At 43.7% G+C, this 17,843-nt stretch overlaps 2 protein-coding genes and 1 long non-coding RNA gene across 4 annotated transcripts in view; 2 read left to right on the top strand and 1 right to left on the bottom strand.

Annotated features, from left to right (window-relative positions):
• DMAP1 (DNA methyltransferase 1 associated protein 1) overlaps window positions 1-16,902 on the bottom strand; it is a 56,768-nt gene extending 39,866 nt beyond the window's left edge. Inside the window, exon 1 of one of the 2 annotated variants that reach the window (XM_058443381.1) lies at window positions 16,767-16,902. The gene's annotated coding sequence lies outside the window, so the exon portion shown is untranslated. Of the gene's footprint in view, window positions 1-14,764; window positions 14,797-16,766 lie in introns of those variants that run through there. The other variant, XM_058443382.1, reaches the window with a different exon arrangement.
• LOC131384124 (uncharacterized) lies at window positions 5,394-6,924 on the top strand. The gene is made up of 3 exons (XR_009214677.1): window positions 5,394-5,415; window positions 5,494-5,654; window positions 6,371-6,924. It is a non-coding gene; the product is annotated as an uncharacterized LOC131384124 (long non-coding RNA).
• LOC131384045 (uncharacterized) lies at window positions 13,696-16,772 on the top strand. Its single transcript, XM_058442796.1, has 6 exons — window positions 13,696-13,727; window positions 14,066-14,143; window positions 14,333-14,471; window positions 14,655-14,743; window positions 14,877-15,781; window positions 15,935-16,772. Exons 1-6 carry the CDS (start codon window positions 13,696-13,698, stop codon window positions 15,937-15,939), a joined length of 1,248 nt encoding a protein of 415 aa, XP_058298779.1. The 3' UTR covers window positions 15,940-16,772.
• Window positions 16,903-17,843: the final 941 nt, after the last annotated feature.

Raw genomic sequence — 17,843 nt, 5'->3', positions numbered from 1 at the left:
CCGGGCACGGTGGTGTGTGCCTGTAATCCCAGCTACTTGGGAGGCTGAGGCAAGGGAATCGCTTGAACCCAGGAGGCAGAGGTTGCAATGAGCCGAGATTGCACCACTGCACTCCAGCCTGGGTGATATAGCGGGACTCCATCTCAAAAAAAAAAAGTTTTTTTCTTCTCAGTTGACTGATTTCTGTTTCCTTCATCTACTTCTGCTGTCTCTCTTTTCTCTTGCCACCCTCTGCTGCATGAGGTACCTAAAATAGTTTATAATAGCCTAGGATTCCTTAAGGAAAATGGAGAAGGACCAGACTTTCTTTTGGGGAGTAACCTCTGTTTTTTCTTATGGAACTCCAAGAATGTAAACAGACAAGCTTGTCTCAGATCTTTTTTTTTTTTTTGAGACGTAGTCTCGCTCTGTCTCCCAGGCTGGAGTGTAGTGGCGCGATCTCGGCTCACTGCAAGCTCCGCCTCCCAGGTTCCTGCCATTCTCCTGCCTCAGCCTCCCGAGTAGCTGGGACTACAGGCGCCCGCCACCAGGCCTGGCTAATTTTTTTCGTATTTTTTAGTAGAGACGGGGTTTCACCGTGTTAGCCAGGATGGTCTCGATCTCCTGACCTCATGATCCACCCACCTCGGCCTCCCAAAGTGCTGGGATTACAGGCGTGAGCCACCGCGCCCCCGGCCGCTTGTCTCAGATCTTAAACTGCTTGCTTTTTTTTTTTTTGACTAAAATAGTTATTACAATGGAGGCTACTCGGGTTTTTATGGAAGAGTGTAATTTACTTATTTATTATTTATTTATTTATTTGAGACCAAGTCTCACTCTGTCACCCAGGCTGGAGTGCAGTGGCATGATCTCGGCTCACTGCAACCTTCACCTCCCAGGTTCAAGTGATTCTCATGCCTCAGCCTCCCGAGTAGCTGGGATTACAGACACATGCCACCACACCCGGCTAGTTTTTGTATTTTTAGTAGAGACAGGGTTTTACCATGTTAACCAGGCTGGTCTCAAACTCCTGATTTCAGGTGATCTGCCCCCCCTCAGCCTCCCAAAGTGCTGGGATTACAGATGCAAGCCACCATGCCTGGCCAAGGAAGAGTGTAATTTAGACACTTAGAAGTGTCTTCATTTAGGAAAAAAACAATTGTTTTTAAGTGCACGGTAAAAGCATCCTATGGTCTAGCTTCATACTAATTATTTCTTTTCGGAGACCCAGGATTCAGTGTGGGCTCTTCCCAGAGCTCTGGGATCCACTTAAATATAAGTAGTTCCTATCTAAATAAAATTGGTCTCCTTATACAATCCTATGATACATTTCTATAATTTTGTTTGATTTGGTATCCATCTTTAATCTCCCTCTACCACCACCAGATTCTCTCTACTTTGAGATGTAAATTTTGCTATCTGATTTTTTTTTAACCTGAGAGTTCCTTTAATACGCAAATTTAAGGCTGTCTAGCTGACAATTGCCTAGGGTAATAAAATAGATTATCAAGAAATTGAAAGTCTAAAACAGGAGAAAAAATAGAGGACTTATGAATCTGTAAGATCGACTTCTATCTAGTGTCTAATATATCTACGTATGTATGTGTCATGCATATGATGTTTTAGTATTAAAAATGTATAAAGGAAGTCTAATTAATTGGCTTTAAAAAGAGCTTAAATCAAATACTTTATCAAAAAAACAGAGACTTTAAGCCAAATGCTTTTTCAAGATCACATGACTTAAGTAAACTTTAATAAATAAATTGGTTTTAAAATTTTTGGTGAAATAGAATTAGAAATGGCTTTGGAATTGTCAACATATATTATTTATCTGCTAGATGTCAAAATTTGGCATGAGGGTTATAAAGCTGTGAATACAGCTCAAAAGAGAATTTTCTTTGTTTATGGGCAATGTAATAAATAACATAGTTAATATTGTTTGGTTAATGAAAACAGCTGAGTCCTGAATTATTGGCAAAAAAACAAACAGACCTATCTATTTAACCTTACGTTTCTTACTTATGAAAACCTGAAATTCACAGGTCATAAAAATGGTTAACAAGGAAATATCTTTAAATTATAACTATCACAGTTTTAGTAAGTAATCTGAGTAAACTATTTTTTAAAAATGATTTACTTAGGTAAATGGAATAAATGCTTGTAGATAATCTTGTCATATAATTTAAAGTCTAGAGTTATATTAAGGTAAATAATAGATATTCATTAAATGTCTGGGCCATTTCCAATTTTTTTTAAATTATAGGAAAACATTTTTCTTAAAAAAAAAAAAGAAAGGTGCTCTTATTTAAAGGAAAATAATTTTTATCTAATTCAAAGTGTATTTAAGAGTTACTTAAGAAATTAGGTAAAGGTAATCAATGAATAAGAACAATGTATAGAAAGCTATAAACGTAAAGAGGTATTTTGGGCAAGAAACGTTAAAAGAAAAATAATTTTCTATGGGAAAGAATCTTGTATGGTACATTTTTGTCCTAAAATAAAATAACTGGTTATTTAAGAAAGAAGGATATCTAGGATAAAATGGGAAGTCCAAGCATGTCATAAATGATTTGTATCAAGTTGTCTATAATTAAAGAGAAATTATTTATAATAGTTTTTCTAGAGATGGGGTCTTGATGTTTAAAAAAAACACGTATACATTAAATAATTGTTTATTTATTTATTTGTTTTTTATTTTTATTTATTTATTTTTTGAGATGGAGTCTCGCTCTGTTGCCCAGGCTGGAGTGCAGTGGCGCGATCTCGGCTCACTGCAAGCTCCGCCTCCCAGGTTCATGCCATTCTCCTGCCTCACCCTCCCAAGCAGCTGGGACTACAGGTGCCCGCCACCACGCCCGGCTAGTTTTTTGTATTTTTAGTTGAGATGGGGTTTCACCGTGTTAGCCACGATGGTCTCGATCTCCTGATCTTGTGATCCGCCCGTCACGGCCTCCCAAAGTGCTGGGATTACAGGCATGAGCCACTGCGCCTGGCCAAGAATTGTTTAGAACAATGAAATTTTCCTTAGGGATTCATTTACTCTTAATAAATTATATGAGACTTTAATTTTTTTTAACCCAAAGTTCAACTTTCATTGCATCTCACCATTTTTGGTTTCCTTTCCCCTTTTAAAAGGCACAAAATAATAATGTTCTCCTTCAACTCATTTTCAGCTCATATAAGTATTTTTTGCCTTGGGTTCTGTTTGTTGTGCCTGATGCTAAAAATGTTTTCTTAAAGGTCTAAAGGAAATGTTTTCTTCCAATATAATATTTTGTGCACTGCACAAGGTCTTTTCTTTTGCATTTTGGTAACTGGCCCAACAAATTTTATATTTTATCAAGACAATTCCTATGCCACTACTATAAAGTTCTGGTTTGCTTAGGAAAAAAACTCTGATTAAAAATTTTTTTAATTAAGTTTATTACATCAGTATATCTTTCTGTGTGTACTTTTTTTTTTTTTTTTGAGACAGAGTTTCGCTCTTGTTGCCCAGGCTGGAGTGCAATGGTGCGATCTTGGCTCACTGCAACCTCCGCCTCCCAGATTCTCCTGCCTCAGCCTCCCTAGTAGCTGGGATTACAGGCATGTGCCACCACGCCCAGCTAATTTTGTATTGTTAGTAGAGATGGGGTTTCTCCATGTTGGTCAGGCTGGTCTCAAACTCCCGACCTCAGGAGATCCGCCCGCCTCGGCCTCCCAAAGTGCTGGGATTACAGGCATGAGCCACCGCGCCCGGCCTGGTATGTACTTTTAAAGTCCTTGTGCCATTGAGTTACAGGGCTTTGACTTCTGGATCTAAAAAGGACACCAAGTCCTGCTAAATCTTAAACACTAACAGCAATTAAATCCTCATCTTGAGGCCTGGTAGAAGATGCCAATCAAAATAAACTGTGTTCATGAGACACAAGGTCAGAAATTAAAACTATTCAACTCCTCAAGACTCAGGTACTATCACAGAAGAGATGGGCACATGAGATTGTAAGGGCCGATTTTGAGAGATAAAATAAGTTCGAGTTCTCTATAAATTAACCATTAATGTCAAAGGCACACTGATGCAAGACCAGTATATGAGCCCCTGTGTCAGATTAACAAGGTTTTCTTGGAGCATTAACCCATTTCTTAATAAAAAGTATCAAAGTTATAAAAGGCTTATGGAAATTATATCTTATGGTCAAGATAATTAAAATCATATAGGTTGTTTATAAAATTTTGAAAAACAAATGTAATCAGCCTCGTGCTGTTTTTACTTGGGCTTATTGTTTGGGAAATTAAGTCTCTCTCAAAAAATAATGGTTTTCACCTTTTTAAAAAAATCTTTGAGTTATCAGTATGGTTACATGAATGACTTATTTTATAATGGCCTGTGATCCTATTTTGTTATATCAAGCATTTTAAATTTTTTATATTTGACCAACTTTCCAAAGTCAAATTCTAACTTGGGTTCTCATTAATTTTTTGATATTAGTCCCCTGAAGTCCAAAAGAGACATATTCAGCTTATTTGATATAAAAATCATACAAGAAGCATTGTCAAATATGAAATGCTGTTTAGTATTCTTTGGACTGTATTTGTATAAATGTTACTGGTATGTGTTCAAAAACTATGGGAAACTCCTATAATTCTGATATGACTTAGTGTATGTTATTATTAATAATTATAATTGTTACATAAAGTTGTTGAATGCTATGGAAGTAAGTAACCAAAATTCCTACTCAATTGTGTTTTTTTTTGTTTTTGAGACAGAGTCTCACTCTGCCACCCAGGCTGGAGTGCAGTGGCGTGATCTCGGCTCACTGCAACCTCCACCTCCCAGGTTCAAGCAATTCTCCTGCCTCAGCCTCCCAAGTAGCTGGGACTACAGGCATGTGCCACCACACCTGGCTAATTTTTTATATTTTTAGTAGAGACAGGGTTTCGCCATGTTGGCCAGGATGGTCTCAATCTCTTGACCTCGTGATCCGCCTGCCTTGGCCTCCCAAAGTGCTGGGATTACAGGTGTGAGCCACTGCACCTGGCCCAATTGTGGTTTTAATAATGACTGTCTTATGACTTTTTGTCATCCACAGACAATTGTTGTCTTGTTTTGATCCTCTTCAAAAGGTGGTTTATAATTAGCAATAGGACTTTGATAGGTGCTCTTGAATGCAGGTTTCTAATAACTTTGGAAACTGTGACATTAGAACAAAGGAAAAAACTTTCAGGACTCTCATGGAGAGCTGAAATATTCATGAACATCAAACAGAACAGGAGTTAACTGCATGGACTGAACTAGCAGAAGACTGAAGTAATCCTTTTTGACTTTTTGCTTAAAACATTGCTGATCCTTCGTTTTGTTTTTCAGAGCCAAGAAAAATTTTCTTAAACACACTCCTGTAAACAAAATTTGGAACATATTTGTTTATCTCTATCTGATTTCTTCAGAATTTGAAAACTGTGAGTATTCTTAACTTATGACAATATAGTTATTTGCATAAGTGCAATAAGAATCTGTTTTGTTTTGTTTTGTAACAGGACATAATTGGAGGAACTGTTTATTTTATCAAGGCTTTGACTGGAATGATATGCTTTCCTTTAAAGAATTAAACTTGACTTATAGAGCCAATAAAAGCACCTTGAGAAAACTGGCCTCATACCTTGTCTACACAGCCCCTGTACAGCGTTCCTAACCTGTGGTAAGTAAAGAATGTCACTTTCTGACAGGCTCAGAAGCCCCAAGTTATTCTGAGACCTCAAGAGGAGAGGAAGTTACCCAACTCATAGATATTTGATGGTATAAAGCCATGGCTGGGCTCAGCTTTAAAAAAAGTCTTACCTGAGATTCCTTCTATGGAACAAAGTTCCATCAAAGCCAATTTTAAAAGCCTATGTGAAAAATAATTACTCTTGCTGCACTTTTGTATAATCAGGCCAAGAATAGTAAAGCAAATTGGTCCTACCATGATTGGTCTTTAGTAAAAATTGAAAACTGGAGAGAGAAAAATGTTTCAAAAACTATAGTACACCTGTTGTTAGTTCTACTCTTGACTAATGTTTTTCCGTTTTTATTATTTTCTACAGTTTGAACTGAATTCTATCTTTTCCTGGCTACCAGTCTCCAAAACAATGTTTTCAATTGTTTGCCTTCTTTCTTTTCTCCTCCTCTGCCCCATTTTTCCTAATTTGAAATCACAGAAAACTAAGCTGTGCTTTCTTAAAGCCCTGCAAACTGAAGCTAGACAACAAATTTCTGAAGCAAATAACAGCAACGTATTTACATACATAAGCCACTTTCATACCTGCCTACTGATGTACAGACTTCAGAGTAATATGGCCTATATCAATTTTCCAGGATTGTTCTTTTTTGTTTGTTGTTGTTTTCTCCCTTCCTCCCTCTATTTTCTCTTCCTAGGATAAGAAACTCCTGCTAAAAATGAGCTTTGCTAATAACATGGGACCTACCTGTCTAGGAATAAACCATCCTAAAATGAGAAATCACAGGAAACCTGAGACCAGAGACTCATTTTCTTCTAAAATGCCTTCTCTGAAAGATTTCAAAAAGAAAAGGGGGAAATATGAAGGGGAAATAAATCTTGGGACCCCCAAATCTCTATGCTAAAGGGAAAGATCAAGCTAGGAACTGCTTAGGGCAAACCTGCCTCCTATTCTATTCAAGGTCATCCCTCTGCTCACTGAGATAAATGCACATCTGACTGTCTTCTTTGGAAATGCTAATCAGAAACTCAAAAGAATGCAACCAGTTTGTCTCTCACCTACCTATGACCTGGAAACGGAAACCCCTTCCCCATTTCGAGTTGTCCCTGCCTTTCCAGACTGAACCAAGGTACAACTTATCCATATGGATTGATATCTCATGTCTCCCTAAAATGTGTAAAAGCAAAGCTATGTTTCCACCACCTTGGGCGCATGTCATCAGGACCTCCTGAGGCTGGGTCACAGGCATGCATCCTTAACTTTGGTAAAGTAAACTTCTTAAATTGACTGAGACCTGTCTCAGATATTTTGTGTTCACAAGGAATTATCGTTAAGTTTTCTGGGTCTGGTCAAAAAATTGTGTTTGTGTTATGGATATACAATTTGTCTATGTCAGAGATTTTTCCTAAAGAATTTACAAGTAAAAGGATATTTTATCCTTGATTGCTTTAAGATACTCTAGCAAATGAACAAAAAGTGGTGGGGAGGACAGAGTATAACTAAGAGCAACAGAATGTTGCTCACTGTTAAAATGGAGTGATAGGTACATGGACACTTGTTATACTATTCTCTCTGCTTTGTGTGTGTTTGACATTTTCCATAATAAAAAGGTATTAATTCCCTCATTCCTGTCTCCCCAAGTGAAGCTTTGAGCTAAAAAGGTCAAGTGTTAGATCAAATAAAAATTTTAATATAAATTACTTTCTTTAAGTTGCTTTCTTTGAACAAAAGCAGCCGCTGGGGAAGAGTCCTGTGGTGCCTCACCTACCCCTGCTGCCAGTGCCAACCCATCTGGCCCCACACTGAAGGCCCACTTCTGCAGCCTGCTAGAGACTGCCTGGCTCAATGGCCTGGCCCTGCCCACCTGGGGCCACAGGGCCTCAGGACAAGACCAGCCCTTGCCCCACCCACAGCTTCTGGGCAGCCAGAGCCATCACCTGTGGCACTGGTTGCTGGTGCTTTGGGGGTAGCAATCACTCTTAAGCCCCACTCCTGCCTGCCTGGCTGCCCCGGGGCCAGAAGTAGATGCTGGGGCTGTGGCTACTCCCCTGGAGGGGTTTCATCTTTGACCCTGGGGCCCGTCCAGGGTGGACTGAGAGCCCCTGAGCTTTTAACCTGAGGGTCTTTATTGGATAGGACCGCTTCTTATGTCTTCCCTAGAGAAAACATGTGGGCTTCGGAACCTGACAGACCTGGGCTTGAATCCTGGCTGGTGTTCCTTGCTGCATGACCTGGGCAAGACTCTTCACCTCTGCTGAGCCTTCATCCCCCATCTGTACAATAGAACAACACAACCTACCTCACAGGGTAGTTGTGGAGATGCTGCCTGACACACATCCCGTTAAGGTTTGGTCTCTGCTTCCTCCCCGGCACAGGGCCCGGAATCGGAGGCTGAGAACCTTCCTGTAGAAAGTCTTCATGTGTCCTAGGACTTGGCCATCTGAGAGTGGTACACTGTGCGGTGGATGCGGCTCACACTTTCTAGAGTCACCCCCCAACCAGCATTTGGGATTGGGTTGGCCCAATCCCCGAGCCTGGAGCTCCCTGAGGGAGCCTGCGCCGCCCACTCCCAATCCCCTCTGTTGGTGCAGCGACGCAGCCTGGGGCTGGCATCCTTGTTCTGGGCCTGCTGCTCCCACCTCAAGACGCCCCAGGCCTGTCCTCAGTGGCTTCCCTGAACTGCCTGTCCCACCCCAGGCATTATGCCAGGAAACATGTTTTCTGGAGACCAAGCAGCTGCTGGGACTCAGGGACTGGTGCAGGCAGGCTGAGTGGCAGCTCAGTCCTGGAAGGTCTCTGAAGATCTGTACTGGGAATCCTGGTACTCCCTAAGCCAGAACCCACCAGCCAGGCCCGCAGTGGGCCATCTGCCTGTGGGGTGCTGGGCGGAGCCAGAGGCTGGCAAGCTCTGGGCCTTATTTAAGGATTTGTGATACGCCTATGGGCCCTGGAGGCAGGCCATTAAAGCATCTGGCTTGCTTTGAGAGGGAAAAAAGTTGCTTTCTTTGGTCTTGGACGTGTTTTATCATATAAAAGTTAAAATATTATGGAAAAAAAAAAAGACCACTGTCATAGTCTGTTAATCCCATATGCTTCCCATGAGAAGGATAAATAGTTATATGGCAGTTTTATGGGATCCAGGGCCCACTATAGGAAAATTTCCCAAAGGGCTCTCTGAACTGTTTTTACTCACATCACTTCAAACACCAGTGTGTGGATTTTTCACACACCAACAACAACCAGTTCTCCAACTCTCTGGACACCAACTAGGTGTCCAACGATTCCATTTAATCCTGATACAAACTACCTGGAGTTAGCGCAGGCCCAACCTGTTAAGGGCTCAGTCCCACAGCACTGCTCCCACTTCAAATACCAGTTGAAAGTCCCAGGTTACCACATGTACTTCTGACCAACCAAATATAAATTGGAGGTTTCCACGACCCCCTCTTCACTTTTGACAATTTGCTAAAATGGCCCACAAAACTCAGGGAAACACTTTACTTGGTTTATTGGCTTATTATAAAGGATATTATAAAGGATACCAGTGAGCAGCCAAATGAAGAGCACCTAGGGTGAGGTCTGGAAGGGTGCGCAGCATGGAAGCTTCTGTCTCCGTGGAGTTCGAGGTGCACTACCCTCCTGGCACAGGGATGCATTCACTGACCCAGGTGGTCTTGAACCCCATCGTTTCGGGATTTTTACAGAGCCTTCATTACACAGGCATAATTGATTAAATCATTGGCCACTGGTGATTAACTCAATCTCCAGCTCAACTCCTCCCCCTAGGGGTCCGGGGATGGGGCTGAAAGTTCCAACCTTCTAATCACAGGACTGGTTCCTTTGACCTCCAGCCCCCTAGTTACCAGGGGCCACCAAGAGTCACCTTATTAGCATAAACTTAGTAGCATAAACTTCCGCTGGTACCTGAGCATGCCACCTGGAAGCCTAAACACTGGTCTGCTCATACCCACCACTGCCAGCACCCGCATACACCATCCAGGGCCTGAGGACTGGCACACTTGGCCCACCACTGCCACCACTGGCAGTTGAGAATTGGCTCAACTGGTACTCCATTCCGCAGGAAAGTCTTGTCACAGCCCCTACTAATAACCACATCCGAAGCCACGGAGGAACTCACAACCACCACTGATGCTGATTATAGATGAAGACATCACATGGAGACTACACTACTGCATCCACCCAGAGTCAAAGCTAAAGTACCCTGCCAACCAACTGTAGATGCAGCTCTAGGAAAGAGCCTTCCCCTACAAGAGCCAATCTGTAAAACTGGAATAAGTAACTATTACACCAGACTTGCAGACATCAATATAAGGACATAAGAAACATGAAAAAGCAAGGAAACATGATGCTTCCAAATGAAGACAATAATTCTCCAGTAGCAACACAAAGAAGAGGAAATCTATAAAATGGCCTGAAAAAGAATACAAAATAATGATACTAAAGAAACTCAGTGAGATACGAGAGAACACAGACAAATGATAGAAAGAAATCAGGAAAACAATTCATGATCTGAATGAGAAATTCAACAAAGAAATAAAATTCAACAAAGATATAAAAAAACAAACAGAAATCCTGGAACCAAAAAATTCAATGCATCAATTTAAAAAAAATCATTCAAGAGCTTTAACAATAAACTAGATCAAGCACAAGAAAGAATTTCAGAACTTGAAGTCAGGTCATTTGAAATAACCCAGTCAGACAAAAATAAATGAAAAAAGAATGAAGAAAGCATAGATGACATATAAGATACCATAAAGCAACCAAATATTCAAACTTTGGTAATTTCAGAAGGAGAAGAGATGGGCAAAGGCATAGAAAACCTATTTAACAAAATAATAGCTGAAAACTTTTAAAGTCTTGTAAGAGATATAGATATCCAGATACAGGAAGCTTAAAGATCCCCAAATAGATTCAACCCAAAAATAGTCTTCATCAAAGCACATTATCATCAAACTATCAAAAGTCAAAGATGTTGGGCACACAGCTGTAATCCCAGCTACTTGGGAAGCTGAGGCAGCTACTTGGGAGGCTTGAGGCCGGGAGTTTGAGGCTGTAGTGTGCTATGATTGTGCCTGTAAAGTAGCTACTGCACTCGAGCCTGGGCAACACAGCAAGACCTCATCTCAAAAAAATAAAAAATAAAGTAAAAGACAAAGAGAGAATCCTAAACACAACAAGCAAAAAGCATAAAGTCACATATAAGGAAATCTCCATCAGACTAACAGTGGATTTCTCAGCAGAAACTGTACAGGCCAGGAAAGAATGGGATGATATATTCCAAGTGCAAAAAGAAAAGAATTTTCAGATAAGCATACTATATCCAGCAAAGCTATTCTTCGAAAATGAAAAAGAAATATTGAGGGAATTCATCATCACTACACTGGCCCCACAAGAAATGCTTAAGGAAGTCTTACATCTGAATGAAAAGGACAATAACTCTCATGAAAGTAGAAACCTCACTGGTGGAGAGGATATGCAAATGAGACAAAGAAAGGACCCAAACATTATCACTATAAAAAAACACCAAATCATAAAGGTAAACAAAGATGCAGAAAGGAACATAAGACACACAAAACAATCAGAAAACAACTACTAATGAAACAACAGGAGTATTTTACTTTCACCTATCAATAACAACCTTGATTGTAAATGATTTAAATTCCTCAATTAAAAAACATAAACTGGCTGAATGGATTTAAAAAAAAAAACAAAAAACAAGACCCAAACAAGACCCAACTGTACGCCACCTGCAGGAAACTCACTTCACCTGTAAAGGCATACACAGGGCCGGGCGTGGTGGCTCACTCCTGTAATCCCAGCACTTTGGGAGGCTGAGGCGAGTGAATCACTTGAGGTCAGGAGTTTGAGACCATCCTGGCCAAGATGGTGAAACCCCGTCTCTACTAAAAATACAAAAATTAGCCGGGCACAGTGGCGGGTGCCTGTAATCCCAGCTACTCGGGAGGCTGAGGCAGGAGAATCCCTTAAACCCAGGAGGCGGAAGTTGCAGTGAGCGGAGATCGTGCCACTGCACTCTAGCCTGGGTGACTGAGCAAGACTCTGTCTCAAAAAAAAAAAAAAAAAAAAAAAGACATACATAGACATGAAAGGATGAGAGGCCAGGCGTAGTGGCTTATGCCTGCAATCCGAGCACTTTGAGAGGCCGAGATAAGCAGATCACCTGAGGTCAGGAGTTCGAGACCAGCCTGGCCAACGTGGTGAAATCCCATCTCTAAAAAAATTAGCCAGGCGTGGTGATGCATGCTTGTAATCTCAACTACTCGGGAGGCTGAGGCAGGAGAATCGCTTGAACCTGGGAGGTGGAGGTTGAAGTGAGCTGAGATCACACCATTGCACTCCAGCCTGGGTGACCAGAGCGAAACTCAGTCTCAAAAAAACAAAAACAGACAAACGAACAAAAAAAACACAAGACATGAAGGGATGGGAAAAAAATCCACACAAACAGAAACCAAAAGTGTGCAGGAATAGCCGTGGACCATGATACATATATTGACATTATGTTCTTGACATAAACGTTCAATACAAGAAAACACAGGAAAGACACTGTGGATAAGTTAACTTGTAACATCAAGGCTGTAGGAGAGCAATTTAAACATGCCAGAACTTGGAGAATATTGTTCCCATTGCCTCTTCTTGATGAACCTAAGAGGGAATGGGCTAGAAAAGATAATTGGGAAAACTTTGGCAAAAATATTTGTGGCAAACCTTGACTGTGTTTAGCTGAAAATGTGAGGCTAGCTGAAAATGTGAGGCTAAAACAAATGTGGAGATAAGGATAGTAACTAATATGAAAATCTGATATACTCTGTCAAAATGGAAATAGTATCACTTAAAAAGTGGGAGAAACTGGGCGCAGTGGCTCCCGCCTGTAATCCCAGCACTTTGGGAGGCCGAGGCGGGCTGATCACAAGGTCAGGAGATCGAGACCATCCTGGCTAACACGGTGAAACCCCGTCTCTACTAAAACTACAAAAAAAATTAGCTGGGCATGGTGGCGGGCGCCTGTAGTCCCAGCTACTCGGGAGGCTGAGGCAGGAGAATGGCGTGAACCCAGGAGGCAGAGCTTGCAGTGAGCCGAGATCGCACCACTGCACTTCAGCCTGGGTGACAGAGCAAGACTCCGCCTCAAAAAAAAAAAAAAAAAAAAAAAAGTGGGAGAAGACAGAAAGCCCAGAAACTCATTAACTGATTCAGAGGCAATAGATACTACATAAACCTGAAAAATCAAAAAATGGAAGCCTAGGTTTATTTGAAAGTACAAAGAAAAACTAAACTTTGGATGGTGGGGGAAAAAGGGGGAAGAGTGAGGAAGAGGTTACAAGTTAGTTTTTTTTTTTTCTTTTTTCTTTTTTTGAGGAGTCTTGCTCTGTCATCTAGCCTGGAGTGCAATGGCACAATCTCAGCTCACTGCAACCTCTGCCTCCTGGGTTCAAGCGATTCTCCTGCCTCAGCCTCCCTTATAGCTGGGACTACAGACGCACACCACCACACCCCCAGCTAATTTTTGGCATTTTTAGTAGAGATGGGGTTTCACCATGTTGGCCAGGCTGGTCTTGAACTCCTGACCTCAAGCAATCTGCCTGTCTCACCCTCCCAAAGTGCTAGGATTACAGGCATGAGCCATTGTGCCCGGCACAAGTTAGTTTTATAACAATAGACATTGTCTAAAGGAGGCCAGGCCTGGTGGTTCATGCCTGTAATCCTAGCACTTTGAGAGGCCAAGGTGGGAGGATTGCTTGAGCCCAGGAGTCCAAGACCAGCCTGGGCAACATAGTGAGATCCCATCTCTAAAAAAAGTAACAACTTACAGAAAATATTTAAAAATTTTTTTTTGTTTAAGTCATTGCCTAAAGGAAAGTGGGAACTGAAAGTATAAAATACAAAAATTAGAAAAAATTAAAACCTTAAATTTTACACACACACACACACGGACTTTGTGATGTTTCAGTTTAGCTAAATCCATTTAAACAGTTTCTCCAAATGTCCTTCCCTGTGTTGGGTGGCGCAGACACGTAAGGTACCACAAGATGGCGACAGTTCCGGGTTCTTCCTCCCTCTCCACACCTGACGCAATGTTGAAACCGCCAAGAAAGACCCAATAAGAAAATAACACCTCCCGCTCCCCCGGCTCCCACCACCCAGACCCAATCATCGATACTCACGTAGCCCTAAGGGATATAAATATCCCATCCCAACAGCACTCTCTCTCTCTGCGCGACCTGACCTGACTCTGCTAATAAAGATCTCTTGACTGCGTTTGGCGTGCTCTGGGTCTGCCTTTACTCTTTCATTGGTGCCGTGACTCGGATTGGGACTCCCCCGCTTCAGTGGGATCCCGATCCTTTTCCAGGCCCGACCCAGACCCCAAACCAGTCTTCACCCATTTTCCTGTTCGCCGACCTCTCTGCACAACACCGGCCTCATTTCGGTAAGTCTTCCCCTCTGGGGCCTACCTTTCAGGCAGACCGTTAACATAGCCCTTCGATCCCCACCCTAGCCACTCTCAAAACAGACATAGCTCGCCGAGGGCCCTTAAGGCCATGGTGGACCCCAAGTTACCCAACCCAGTCTCGGCCTCCAGGGAACTGAGTTTTCTCCCTGCCTCTCACTCGCCCAGCCTGGGCCCCTCCTCCTCGCTCACTAAAATCCTGGTACCAGGTGGCCCACGGCCCTCGGCCTTCCAAAGGCCCATCAGTCCTTCCGTTTCGGTGATGATCGACTCAGAAGCTCTGACTCACCACAAGGTCGATCGGCTAGTAGGGGACGCCCTACCTAGCCCGACGCCGTATATTCCCCTCCTCTCATAATGGGAGGCTCTGCATCCCTGCCGGCCGACTCCCCTTTACAATGTCTCTTAAACAACCTATCCGCTCTAGGCCTCGCCTCAGATATCAAGCCTAGACGCTTAATTGAAACCTGCACTCCCACTTATCCCTTAGACAACCAAAACAAATGGCCCGCGTACGGGTCCCTTGATCCCAATCTCCTTCAAGATCTCTACAACTATTGCGAGCGAACAGGAAAATGGGTAGAGATCCCATATACTCACAGCTTCTTCCTCCTACGGGACTGACCTAACCTCTGCCTCCCTTGCGAACCCCAACAGCTCCTTGCCGCTCTTAAACTGCCAACCCCTCCCTCTGCCCCCGACTTCCACCCAGCCGACGAGCCCCCGCCCCATACCACCACCCTCCACCTCGCCTTCTGGCCGCCACCCTCCCCAACTCGCCCCCCCCTCCACTCCCTCCTCGTCACTTCCGCCACTTCCTCTCGTCACTTCCGCCGGCCTCTTCCCACCACCCCCCGTCATTTAGCCCTCCCAACACCCGCTCGAGATCTCACCATCCCATTCTTGCCCCCCTTAGAGAAGTAGCTGGAGCAGAAGGTATCGTCCGAGTCCACGTTCCCTTCTCCATAGCTGACTTATCCCAAATCGAAAAACGCTTAGGTTCCTACACCTCCAATTCCGCTTCCTACATTAAGGAATCTCAGTACCTTCTCCAAGCTTACAGCCTCACCTTCCATGACATCTACACAGTCCTCTCCAACACCCTTCTCCCTGAGGAGCGTAGACGAGTCTGGGAACAGGCTCACACTTACACAGAAATCATTCTGAGGTCCGGAATCCCCACATCCCTCCAAACTGACAATGGTCCCAAATTTACATCCTGTGTCTCACAAAATATAGCTGCCGCTCTTAACACCCCATGGCATTTCCACATCCCCTATAACCCCCAATCCTCTGGAAAGGTTGAACGTACCAACCGTACACTCAAGGAAACCCTCACTAAACTGTCATTAGAACTCCATCTAGACTGGATAAAGTTACTCCCTACAGCCTTATTCAAACTCCGGGTCCTCCCAAAGAAGCCCACCCTTATATCTCCCTTTGAAGTCATGTACAGCCGCCCAGCACTTCCACCCGGCATTAATCCCACCTCCCCAACAGCCCCACAACACATAACTTCTCCCCTCCTATCATTCATCCGCTGTGAACTATGGAAAAGACAGGAGTGTCTCCTGCCGGATGCCAGTAACACAGAAACCACCTTTCCCCTCACGCCAGGTGAATGGGTGTTTTACTTACCGCCCAGTCACACTCAGCCAATATCTTTGACCCCAAAATGGAAAGGGCCCCTCCAAATTGTGCTCTGCACTCCCACTGCTGCCAGACTCCAAGAATCTCCAGGACAACTAACCCCTGGCTTCACCTTTCCAGGTTGAAGCTGGCTACCAACCCAGAACAAATGAGGAGCCTACCTGCCTCACATCGTCCTACAGACTATCCGCATCTCCAAAACACCTCCTCTTCCCCCTGTTACAGAAATATAAACTTCATACTCCAGGCCCTCTCTTCTGGCTCTCCGCCTCTTATATCCTCCTCCATGGACTTTCCTCCCCTAGCAGTCTCTCATCACAACCTTATTACCTATTCACTGTAAAAGAAACCTACAACGCTCACAGAAGGTCACACACAAATGTCATCAGCTACACTCGGTGCCCCATTAACGTGTCCTCAGTCAATGCCTGGTCCTACCCAGCACAAACCCTAACCATCACCCGCACACTGAAAACTAATTCTCAACAAGTCTTGTCCCAAGTCAACGAGCACATCTCGCTAGGTGAGACGGAATTACAGTCACAACTACAATCACAATTACACTCACCAGTCAACACCATCCCCATACACTCCTCTTGGCAACTATTCCTCAATCAAGGACTACTTCTATTTAATGCCTCTCAAATTCCCACTTCCAACTGCTTCAAATCCATCAAGTCCTCCCTCCCCGGCCCCTGTATACCTACCACTCTAGTCTCTCAACTCACATTCCGAAGGCCTCCAGGCCTACCAGTTTGATCACCCTGAGTCTCTCACAGGCCCTCGACAAAAACGAGCAATCTTTTTACCCATCATGCTCGGAATCTCTCTAACAACTTCTCTCCTAGGCACAGGGTTAGCAGCCACTTCACTAGGATACAGTGTGTCCCAACTTTCCCAATCCCTGGACATTTAACCAGCTTCTCCTTAGAAATTATCAACTTTTAGCTACCTGTGAAGAAGAAGCAGGCTCCATAGACGGTCTCACAGCCTGCTAACGGCCCTTCAGTCAAACTTCAGTCTTCGAAATGACAACAACACACCGATTCCAGCAGTTTCTCAACGATCTCTGCACTGACAGCTGGCTCATCGCTGATCCATCGTTACCGCTCGGATGGCTTAGGGCATTAGAAGATCTATATCTTCAAGGGACCTTCACAGACTACACCCCCCCAAGAGGTGTTCCTCCTCCTCGGACTTGTTCTCCTATTATACCCATCATACCCCGTGTCAAACCTCCCTAACAGCCCTCCCTAAAACTCTCCTTCCCTCTTACAAGGCCCCCACTCAGCAGGAAGTAGCCAGACGAATCACGACGCCCCTCAACCCCCTCTTAAAGAAAACAAACGGGAGGACTGTTGGGTGGCGCAGACACGTAAGGTGCCACAAGATGGCGATAGTTCTGGGTTCTTCCTCCCTCTCCACACCTGACGCAATGTTAAACCCGCCAAGAAAGACCCAATAAGAAAATAACACCTCCCGCTCTCCCCGCTCCCACCCCCCAGACCCAATCATCGATACCCACGTAGCCCTAAGGGATATAAATATCCTATCCCAACAGCACTCTCTCTGCGCGACCTGACCTGACTCTGCTAATAAAGATCTCTTGACTGCATTTGGCGTGCCCTGGGTCTGCCTTTACTCTTTCACCCTGTATCATTCTGAGCTAGGATTGGCCACAAGATACAATTACAGTTGTATTGTTCAGATCTACTGCTCACTTTGTTACAGTGGGACAGCCAGACCAGCTGCTACCCCAGCTCCTGTCCAATCTCTCTCAGCTTCTCTGAATCCTGGGCCAGGTGTGTGTGCTACCCATGGTGAAGAGAACCAGTTTCTCCTACAGGTCACCTACAACATTGAGACCTGAGGCATGAGATTTGATGCCATTCTAGTTTGTCCTCAGAAGTTCCCATTTGCCCGTCCCTGATTTCCTAACTTCACATCCATCTTCCCTTCCTTACTGCTGGCCCTGCTGACTTCAGACCAGCATCCGTCACAGAGGCAAGTCTTACAAAGACTTATTCAC

This window comes from Hylobates moloch, unplaced genomic scaffold (genome assembly GCF_009828535.3).
Source record: "Hylobates moloch isolate HMO894 unplaced genomic scaffold, HMol_V3 SCAFFOLD_8, whole genome shotgun sequence".
Taxonomy (NCBI): Eukaryota; Metazoa; Chordata; class Mammalia; order Primates; family Hylobatidae; genus Hylobates; species Hylobates moloch.
The sequence above is the reverse complement of the archived record's forward strand: the minus strand, read 5'-3'. Positions and strand labels throughout refer to the sequence as shown.